At 39.6% G+C, this 11,321-nt stretch overlaps 1 protein-coding gene across 1 annotated transcript in view; it reads left to right on the top strand.

The window, feature by feature from the left end:
• Positions 1 to 351: 351 nt before the first annotated feature.
• FAS (Fas cell surface death receptor) overlaps positions 352 to 11,321 on the top strand; it is a 26,055-nt gene continuing 15,085 nt past the window's right edge. Inside the window, exons 1-3 of the mRNA XM_042781420.1 lie at positions 352 to 371; positions 5,485 to 5,608; positions 7,128 to 7,296. Of these exons, the coding sequence (XP_042637354.1) occupies positions 352 to 371; positions 5,485 to 5,608; positions 7,128 to 7,296 (313 nt within the window). The remainder of the gene's footprint in view (positions 372 to 5,484; positions 5,609 to 7,127; positions 7,297 to 11,321) is intronic.

An 11,321-nucleotide genomic window follows, 5' to 3' on the forward strand; every position in this document is an offset into this window, starting at 1 on the left:
ATTGTAAAAACACCAGGTGAAAATATAAAATAATATGCCTGCTACCTTAATACAAACTTTCTCAAACTCACACATTCAAATGAATGACGATTTTCCTCTCAAAGCAGTCTCTCTGGGTGACTAAGCAATCGATACTGTATTACTGGAACTGTTTCATTCAGTTTGTTAGCCACACAAGAAAGTAAGCCTGCGTTCTGTAGACATGTACAGGTGGACATTAATTTAAGAAATATATGTATTCATAGTTCAGAAATAGCATGAGATGAGATGCTAAATTCTAAGATTCATTTTTTTCTTATCATCTCACGACAGCCCAGGAATTCAAGTGGTGTATTTTCCGTAGATTTTACCATGCTTGATAGCAAGGCATGGTAAGTATTCTTCGGGAAAAACAAAGCAAGATTTAATGAAAGACAGAAATTACTGCAAACTGTCATTACCAGTTTATGGTGATTTGTATAACCGTGCTTTCGATTTCATAAACTAAAACGATAACAACTTAACCCGATGCTGCCTCCTCTAAAGTTGCCCCATTGATTATTTTATCATACAACTAATACATGTCCATTGTAGAAAAACCAGATAAGTTAAACAAAATGAAGAAAGAAGTCCCTTACCATATTGCCAACTAGGAATAAACACTATGAACATTTTACTGAGTTGAAAATAATTTTGGCTGAACTTATTTTTTTCTTGAAATTTTCTTGTTTTATTCCTTTTCTTTTCACTTTCTTAACCCCTAACCTCCCAGTAGGAACACTGGTGGCTCACTGGTTAAAGTGCTCAGCTGCTACTTGAGAGGTTGATGGCTGGAACCCACCAGCTACTCCAAGGGAGAAAAACGTGGCAGATTGCTTCTGTAAAGATTATAGCCTTGGAAACCCTGTGGGACCCTCTGTCCCATAGGGTTGCTATGAGTCAGAATCAACTCCATGGAAGTGGGTTTGGTTTGGTTTTGGGTGACCTCCCAGTGTTGAATTGGATGGAGCATTTATGTGCAATAGCTGAGCACCAGGGTCTCCTTGAATAAATTCCCTTCTGAGCTTTGGTTAGAAGCAAAATATTTCACAGTGATCACTGTAGGTATCGCTGTCACAATTATGTGTTAACCCACATCTCAATCTCCTGTCTGTGCTGAGTACTGAAAAATCTCACTGTTTACTCATTTTTGCCATGTGAGGACTGGCATTTTTCACCACCACATACTGTTGGGATTTTTTCTTTCTTTCTTTTTTTAAAAACTCTTTGCTCAATAAGAACAGGAAAAAAAAAAGGTTATTTTTTACTTCCTTTTCAAATCCTAACTCATCTCTCAGGGTTAACTGCTGCACTGACTCTTAGGAGTAACCCTAGTGGGCCTCGGTAAGCAGTTCCTTCAGTAGCTTGTTTAATTTGATCACTAGCATGTGACTGGAGCTGCCTGTGTGAGATCTTATTTGTAAATGAGGATTTACATTTCCTGGGAAAGTGTAAAGGAGCCATGATTAAAGTGCTTGGCTGGTAACCAAAAGTTTTGTTGTCAAAACTCACCAGCCACTCAGCAGGAGACAGATATAGTAGACTGCTTCTGCAAAGATTGTTGTTGTTGTTAGGTGCCATTGAGTCAGCTCTGACTCATAGTGACCCCATGTACAACAGAACGAAACACTGCCCGGTCCTGTGCCAGCCTCACAATCCTTGCTATACCTGAGCCCATTGTTGCAGCCACTATGTCCCCTTGGAAGCGAGAATGGCCAGACTTCGTCTCACTCACTTTGGTCATGTTGTCAGAATAAACCATTCCCTGGAGAAGGATATCATGCTGCAAAGATTACAGCCTTGGAAACCCTATGGGGCTGTAACATCTGCCTTGCAACGTTGCTATGAGTTGGAACTGACTTGACGGCAGTGGGTTTCATTTTTTGGTTTGGTAAAGTATGGAGAGACTAGGGGGAGGGTCATCATCTTCTGAATCTGGCCATTCCTGTGTCATTTCTTCTATTTCTTCAATAACTTCATCAACTATGAAAAGTGATTCATCACAGATGCAGCAGGCAATTAATAAATATCCAATTCTTCTCTCAGTTTCTCCTCATCTGATATGTCAAAGGCCAAACACTCAGGTGCCCTGTTCCTGAGACATTCAAAGGGAGCAAAGGTTCTGGTGTAAGAAGGCTTCCTGTTCCTAAGTGTTTGTCTGAGCATTCCGGCTCCTGGCCCCCAAAAGAAGTGAGCTGTCTGGCCGTTCTCAGAAACACAGCATCCAAACTGGAAGGAGGGAAATAAAGCCTCACTTTCTTCCCAAGTTGCAGAGCCCTGGCTTTGGGGGTCCTGCCACAGTTTTTTCACACTGGGTGCCTTGGCACTGATTCAGATTCTCAGAGAAATCCTGCCAGATCCCCCCTGTCACCACCACCCTCCCAAAAATATACTTGTTTTGAAGGTTCATTGTGTAATTAACACTCAAAGCTTCTTGCCAAAAATGGCCTGATGACAAATTGGGTTGGGTGCGTACCTAGATGGAGTAAAAATTTGGGTCTCAAGTGCTGGGTCTGAATCCTCCTTTAGCCACTCCTAATGGTAGCATAGTGCCTAAGGCACTTGACTTCTCAGCAGAAGGCTGGCGGTTCAAACCCACCAGCCACTCCTTGGAAGGAAGGTTGGGCAATCCAACTCCGTAGTGATACTGCCTGAGAAACCCAAGGAGGGGTCCAAATCGACGGAAAATAACAACAACAACAATTGTGAGTTATTGGCAGCTCTGTGCTCAGCTTCCTCAACTATAAACTAAGACAATAATAATCCTTCATGCACAGGTGTTTTGTAACTATCAACAAGGTGATATATGTGAATGAACCTTGTTAAAGGCCAGGCAGTTTTCATTGTTCAAGTTGTTTCAAGTTGTTAGTTGTTCAAGTTGATTCTGACTCATGGTGACCAACAGGTGACAGAGCTGAACTGCTGCATAGTTGAACCGCCACATGGAATTATCTGTCCTTAAGGGAACAACTGGCCAAGTGTTTCTCCCACAGAGCTACCGGGTGCCTTCACACCAGTCTTTTGGTTAACAGCCAAGCACTTCATCATTGGCTCACCAGGGCTCCTTTCAGGAATATTCCAAAAATAAAAAAATAAGGGCAGAGGCATTTTATCCAATGTTGATATTCTTATTTTTTAAGTAGTTACATTTCATTAGATTACAGAAATCAGAGGTCTATCTATCAAAATTCATCCTATAAAGTAATGGTTTAGGGGCAAACTTTTTTTAAGGAAAATATGGTCATGTGCTTAAATGTGTGCAGCCAGTGTTGATGGAGTTCCGCCCACCCAGCAGCACTGCAGGAGGAAAGGTCTGGCAAGCTGCTTCCCTAATGATTACAGCCCAGGAAAGCCTATGGTGTCACTGTGAGTTGGAATTGACTTGAAGGCACAAGACAGTAACAACAACATTGTACCCGTACTATGATAGAGACAGATGTCTGAAGTCTTTTCCAGTAAATTCAACCCATTTTTCAGGCCTTTTCAGCTTTCCTGAAAAAATAAATAAATAAATGGACTTTCAAGAGCATTTAGTTCTTTGTGAGTTTCTGGCCTTGTTACAATAAAAACACCTCAGTTTCTGCCTGAAAGTTTGGGTTAAATCTTTGCATACTGCAAACCCGAGTTCCTGCAAAACCTCTAAAAAAAAAAAAAAAAGTGTAGCAAGCTGTATGGAGAGATGCTGGCATCATCTCATGAAACAGTCACAACAAACTCCTCAGGCCCATCTTTTTATTTTGACATAGTTCTTTGACGATAACAGCAGAAAAAAGTTTTCTTGTAATTCGACTCTGCAAATAAGGCATGATCTATCTGATAAGTGGTGGGGTTGGGGCTGGCATCTGTGTTTCATGGCCAATGATATGTTGTATCTCTTCACTTCTCTACTCCAGGTTTCTCAAATTCTGAATGTATTTTGGACTTTGGATTTTGATTTCTATTCAGAAATGTCAAAGCTAAAACAAAATGAATTAAGAAATAAGTTTCTTTTAGGCAGCTCCAGTAAATTGAGTATATGTGCGTTTTTCCAGAAATAGCACTAATGGTAACAGTCCACAGAGTATGCTGGTCCCCTTGAACACTTGACCATTTAAATCAGGAATGCAGACTTGCTAATAATACTGTCCTGTGAAACTAGCATATGAAGGACGACAGGGCATATAGGCGCACACACATAGTAGGACGTGTCAATTTTGACTAGTCCAATCCCTCTAAATCTCTTTGACTTTAGTCTGTGTCATGTTTTGTTTTTCAGAACATGTTTTGTTTTTGAGAAGCCAGAATAGAAAAAGAAGGAAAACAAATAATGCTTTCCCATTAGCTCCATTTGTCACAAGGCAGATGGCTGGCAAGAGAAAGAAATTGTTCCTACTCAGTTTGATTGTTTCAATTCAGTTTCAATTTTCTGTTAAAGAGAAGACCTAGTGATTTCTTCTAACTAAAGAAGAATTTCCACGTTGGTTTGAGAATTTTCATGCATTGGCAATGTGTGGAATACCAAACCGTTAGTAAAATTAATCTCTAACTGCCAAAAAGAGCGATAGGGTGGTTATAGAATTGTTAGTTGTCGTCCAGGTGATTCTCAGAGCAACCCCATGTGTGCAGGGTAGAACTTGACCATGGGGTTTTCAATCCTGTGATCTTTTGAAAGGAGCTCTAAAAATCTGAACCACATTCGTTTGCACAAACAGATAAAGTTTCAAATTTTCAGGGCTTTCAGTCCCATGACTATTTACCTAGATAGCTGTAAGTGAATGCCCCAGTGACTGACGCTTTCAATCTCATAAATATTTCCTCGTGTCCTTAATTCAGTAACCAATCAGTCCTTACCTACTGATTCTCTGATCTAGAAGAACAGCCAGTGTTGATGGAGTGACAGGATGACCTTCAACTGTAAGAAGTGGAGACCTGTCATCCTGAAACAAAAACTTATACTAATAAAGATTTTTTTTTGTGTTCAAAACTTTATGTTTTGCCTTAGAAAAAGATGGCAAATTTGATTGTGCTTTGAAAAATAAGGTATACAAATATAAAGTGTAGTGTATCCCCAAATTGTAATGCATCACATGTCACATGTCTGTGTTCAAATCTTTTTTTTTTTTACTTTAACATCTATTTTCCATCACAAATAATGCTAGTCATCTATATTCTCAGAACCTGGCACGTAGTAGGTGTTCAAGAAATGCCTGTTGGATTGAAAAGGTGATGGTTTAGTATGAAGCTTGAATATTTCAGCAAAATTTTTCTGATCTGTGTGCCAGTTCCGTTTGTTCCATACAGTAGATTGATTATATATTGAAAATGAGCTATACTCTATGTTAAGTTCAGCAGTCTGAGTAGGGGAACAAAGACCACAATAGCAGCTAGGAAGCTTAGACAAGTTCTAGCTTCACCTTCTGCTAGTGAGTAAGCCTGGAAAAGTCAGATCATTTCTTGATGCTGTGATGTCATTTTCCCTCTTGGAAGTCTGGATGTTGGAAAGTCATCTTTAAATGCATCCATCCAAGGAGCAAAAGTGGACAATCAGATCCCTCCTTCCTCAGTCATAAGGACCACGGTAGCTTGTGGCCTGAAGGGGATACAGGCTTTGGTAACAAAGAACAAAGTGTTAACTAAGAAGAGCTGGGGGCTCCCAGGCAGTGTTTAATAATAGGTGTGCAACATTCAGTTGCTATAGCAACTAAATAACTTTCTGTCCCTCCCTTTCAAAAGATCACAGCCTTGAAAACCCCATGGGACAGAAAAGGCAAAGGGGATAGGAACAGATCCAGGAGTCAACCGCAAGGAGCCAGGTGAGGAAAGGGAACCCAGGCCACCCCCAACAAGTAGCAAGGCGGGAAGCAGGGAGAGGACAGAAGAGGCAAAGGGGACTGGAACAGATTGAGGAGTTAGCCACAGGGATCCAGGTAAGGGTGGTTGGAGGGGTTTCCAACAGCTAAGGGAGACAAACTTGTCTGTCGGTTTGTCCTACTGTGGTGACGTGTTGCTGGGAGTCTTGAGGCTGTGCCACTGGTGTTTCAACCCAGTGGGGTGCACCTGTTACACAGGTATCAGCCCGGCTTGCAGACTGAGACAGACTAGGAGGAAAGAGGAGGCCATCCACTTCTCAAAGAACTGACCCGGGAAAACCTTATGAATAGTAGTTGCTATAGCAGGGAGACAAAAAAAGACATGCCATGAAAACGATGAAAAATAATCTCTGGAAAACAAAACTTAGGACCAGTCGTTTATAATTTTTTTAATCATTGGTAATAAAATTTACATATTTTACCTAAGAGAAGAGATTATTTGAATTTATATTTAAAGAGACAAAAAAAAAAAAAATACTTATGACACGAAGGAAAGAAACCAACCTAAACTGTTGATTCAATGGCCATATATAAAGAGGGAAGGAATAGAACATGCTATAAGGTAAACATTAGGGTTTGTAGAAGTGATCACTTTTTTATTTTTTATCCTCACAACAATCCTTTAACACAGAAAGTACCACTCTTACTTCACAGACGAAGCCGCTGAAACTCAGAGAGCTTTTCAAACTTGCCTAAGGTCACAGTATTAGTAGCAGAACTGGGTTTCAAACTGTAGTAATTTCTAAAATGCATATTTCTTTTTCCTGCTCCACTCTGCTGCTTCTCATTGGAACTTCATGATGATGGTGACAATGACAATGATGATGATGGTGATGATGAGGCATTTATTTATTATATGCCAGCTACTGAGCTAAGAGCATAAAGCATATTATCCTTTTAATTCTCACAACAAACCTCTGAGAAGGAGTTGATTTTTACTTTACAGATGAAGAAACTGAGACTTGGAGAACTTAAGTTCTCCAACTTAAGTTACTCCAGTCACAAGGTTGGTGATTGGGAGACAGCCTTCACTTTTGCAGTGGCTCCTACCATCCACAATCCTGTTCCCAGTATTGTTGGAGAATCCATGGCCTTGGCTGCCGTTGATCTGCTCCTTTTTGGGAAGAGTCGCAAAAAAGGACAGAGTTCACGTTGACTTTGTGCCATGGCACAAACAGTCATTTTAGGTAAGTTATGCCTGTTTACAAAGTTGCTTAGTTCAGAAGTCAATAAAATTTTCTTTATGCTTATCTTTTACAGATACTTATCTTGATTGCTGGAAGTGTTAATGCCCAAGTGACTGCTGTCAACCATGAGGGGTTGAAACTAAGGAAGAATGTTATTAAACGTGAAATTGGGTGCAGGGAAGGCCTGCATCCTGCAGACCAAAGTCATGAGAACCATCTGTGCTGTCAGCCGTGTCCTGCTGGTATGTTACTCAAAACATCCAGAGTTTAGAAGGAAAATCAGGGTGAGGAGTAGAATATAGTAATATGAATACAATATGTTCACCACTTTTAATCCTTCACTGTAACATTATAGGGGGAAAAAATCTACAAGATTATCTTCCCAAGACCAGTTTATTTCATCTTTATCATATTTGGTTGACATCGTTATGAATAAATTATATTTTATTTGTGTTTTGTTCTGTTGTTCATAGGGTCACTATAAGTCAGAATTGACTTGATAGCACCTAACAACAACAACAGCAATTTATACTCCAACAGTGGTATATGCAAGTTCTCATCTTAAAAGCAAACTCACCAGGGATGAGATCACTTCTTAAACAAAAACATTATTATTATATTTATTCATAAACATAAATAAAATATAATTGATTCATAATCATGTCAACCAGATGTGATAAAGATGAAATAAATTTGTTTTGGGAAGATAATCCTGTAGATTTATAAGATTACAATGGCATATACCTCTGAAATGAGAGGATTTGTCTAGTTAGCTCAAATTTTCAAGAGTAAAGGAAGTCTCATTTGTGAGTATTGAGTGTGTGTGTGTGAGAGAGAGAGAGAGATTTGGGTAAAGTTTACAGAGCAAAGCAATTTCATTTTCCATACAGCAGTTCATACACATTTTGTTTCATTACATTGATTGGAGTCCCCGTAATGTAACAGCTCTTTTCCCACATCCTCCTTGTGTTTACCACTTCTATCCATCCTTCTTTCCTGTCCCTCCCTGCCTTCTGAGCTTATTCCTGGGCAAATGCTGCCCTTTTGATCTCATATGGTTGATTGTTCTAAGGGTTCATGCTTTTCTGGTGTTATTGGTCCCATTACATGCCTGTCTATCGTTTGGCTGAAAGTTGAGCTTTGGGGGTAAGTTCAGTTCCAGGCTTGAAGGGTTAGTAAGTGCCATAGTCTTAGGAGTTCTACCAGTCTCTATCAGACCAGCAGGCCTGGTCTTTTTTGTGATTTTGAATTTTGTTCCACATTTAACTCCCACAATTTTAGATTTGGGGATTCTAAAATAGGCTCTCCTATTTTGATCCCTTTCAGAGTGGTTGACAGTGGTAGCTGGGCACCATCTAGTTCTTCTGGTCTCAGTCCTGTGAGTACTGAGTTTTTCACATCAGAACTGATGAGGACGTATAACAAAAATTGTGGCACTCTGGAAACAAGTGATTTCCACCCGTCAGATATGTGTCTCAGCACTTCCTTTCTATCAAAAGCTGTTTGTCCTGGCACTGAAGCCTGCAAAATATATTTGCATTTTGCAGTTGAATAGCTCGATGAGTTAGAAAAGCAATGGACAAAAACCAACATTTAGAAAAATCAGTATTTTGAAATGCAAAACCAATCTCACATCGGAAATCCTTCAAACACTAGCAAAGTAGAAGCAAAGCAAGATGCGTGGTGCAAACCGTTTCTCAGCTTGGAGTAGAGTTGGCTGCTACTTCATTCAATTATGGATCTCTCTCAACAGCATGTGAAAGAGAGACAGGAAGATAAAAGCAGACAACACATGAGTGATACTGTAGATTTGTGCAACATGAGAGGACCGTGGAAGGTCTCATGGTTGACCTCCCAGGCTTCTAGCACTTGAACTGCAAACTCAAGTAGGCCCTGTTTACAAAAAGACTCAGCAGTCGCCCTTGGCCTCCAGTCTATATTTGTATAACCTTTATGGAAAGTCTCTGTTATAATCTGGCTCACTTAAGCCAATTTGCATTTATCCTTCACAAACGGGGACTAAAGAAGAACTTCTTGACTTTTTATAACATGGTAAACACAAGCGATTTTTCATATGAATTGAAATCTTAATTCAATTTTCAGTTTGCAATCAATTTTTAGAAACTAAAATGCAAACTAAAAAGAACATGCTTTGTGTATGAAACTGTCAAGGATTTTTCTTTGTTTTGTTTTGCTTGTTTTATTTTGTTTAAGAAGTGATCTCATCCCTGGTGAATTTACTTCTAAGATGAGAACTCTCATATGCCACTGTTGGAGTGTAAATTACTGTCGTTAGGTGCCGTCAATTCAGTTCCAACTTACAATGACCTGTGTGCAGCAGGGCAGCACACTGCCCAGCCTGCACCGCCTTCACAACCGCTGCTGTTTGAGCCCATTGTTGCAGCCAGTCCGTCCGTCCATCTCACTGAGGGTCTTCCTCTTTTGTGGCTGACACTCTACTCGACCAAGCAACATGTCTTTCTCCAGGAACTGATCCCTCCTGATAACATGCCCAAAGTATGTGAAGTGAAGCCTTGCCGTATTTCCTTCTTGAAAGCCATCAGTTACTCCTTCCTAGACAGATTTGTTTGTTCTCCTGGCAGTCCATGGTATATTCAGTGTTCTTTGTCAACATCAGACTCAAAGTCTTCAGCTCTTCTTTGTTACAATCTTTTAAAAAAGAAATTGGTACATATGGGTTAAAAACTTGAAAATGTTGATATTCTCTGACATAGTAAACTACTGTTAGGAAAATGTTTTAAGAGAACAGTAAAAAATTATAAGAAAATATTGTGTGTGACATTTCATTATGGTACCCCACAATGTGGGACTAGTTAAGTAAATTATGACATATGCAAAGGCTTGAATACTATGTATCAAAATCATGTTTTATGATATATTTCTAGTATAATCCTCAATGTATATAAACTCTGTTAAGTGATTACCATTCAGTCAGCCCGGGGATAACCGACTCTCCATTCCCTCCCTAAACGGTACTGAATGGTGTCCAACATGTGGTGAACACCCTTCCCACTTCTAGTCCTTCTTGTTAAATCCTAGACTTACCAATATTCAATTGGATTCAGATCTGTTTATGCCTACTGGCTTTGTTCAAATATAATTTAAACAAATATTATATAAATCAATGATATATAAAAGCAAAAAGTGACAGATTTTGTTACTTTGAAAGCTAGGTTAAATGCTTTAGATAATTTCAATAAAGGTGAGTTGCTAATTGGTTGTTGATAAATCAGATGAGGGTAAATAACTGTATCATTTCCTGATTTTAAAAAATCTAGAAAGACTTTCATACATATTACTGGTCTCTTTACTTCTTTCCCCACAAAAAAAAAAAAAAGAAAAAAAGAGAGAGAGAAGGAGAGAGAGAAGCCAGGAAGAAAAGAAGGGAGCTAAATGGAAGTTATAGGTGATATGTTATGGTCATGACTTAAAGTAAAAAGAATTTGGAATTCTAACAACTGTATATAATAAGATGGATAAATGTCTTAGTTACCTAGTGATGCTATAACAAAAAAAAAATATTTAAATGACTATACAGTTACACTTTATAAAATAAAATGTTTGCAGTATTTTTTTTCAATAATTTTCTGTTTCTCTGATAGCTTGATCAAAAAAGACCACATCACCAACAAAAAGGATTCTATAGTAGTATACTGCATCCCTATTACATATATGGATGCATTATATACACACACATTCTCATATATACATGTATGTTTGTGTTTTTATAGGCACAGGAATGCACTGTGGTGGTTATGTTTTTGTGCCAACTTGGCTGGGCCTGGTTGAGTGGCTGGGCAGCTGGTGGTAGTTATTCCCCATGAGACTGGCAATCAACTCCATGGTGGGATCTACCACAAGCAGCGGAGTAGCTGCTTTGGGTATGTGGTCTGCTTCCATATATAAGAAGCACTTTGGGAATGGTCTGTAGCCTATGGCACGCTTGGACCCTGCATGTAGCTGTATCGTTGCTCAGCAGCCTGCTATGCTCTGCCAACCTTGGTACTTACAATGGACTTAAGTTAATGGCCTGTCATGTGGTTTGGTAACATTGGGACTGTGTCTTTTTATTTGTCAACCTTGGGGCTTCTCAGCCTCAGCAGCCAGCAGCTGTCTGAGTGAAGAAACACCTCTAGCTCCAGTGGGCTGGGAGCAGGAGGCAGAGCTGGACCCTGAGGTTGAAGGGCTTTCACCCAGCCCCTAGAGCCTGGCTCTTTGAACTTGGACTTAAAGCCTCCAAATTGTA

This window comes from Orycteropus afer, unplaced genomic scaffold (assembly GCF_000298275.1).
Source record: "Orycteropus afer afer isolate SDZICR_OR568_19922 unplaced genomic scaffold, OryAfe1.0 scaffold00118, whole genome shotgun sequence".
NCBI lineage: Eukaryota > Metazoa > Chordata > Mammalia > Tubulidentata > Orycteropodidae > Orycteropus > Orycteropus afer.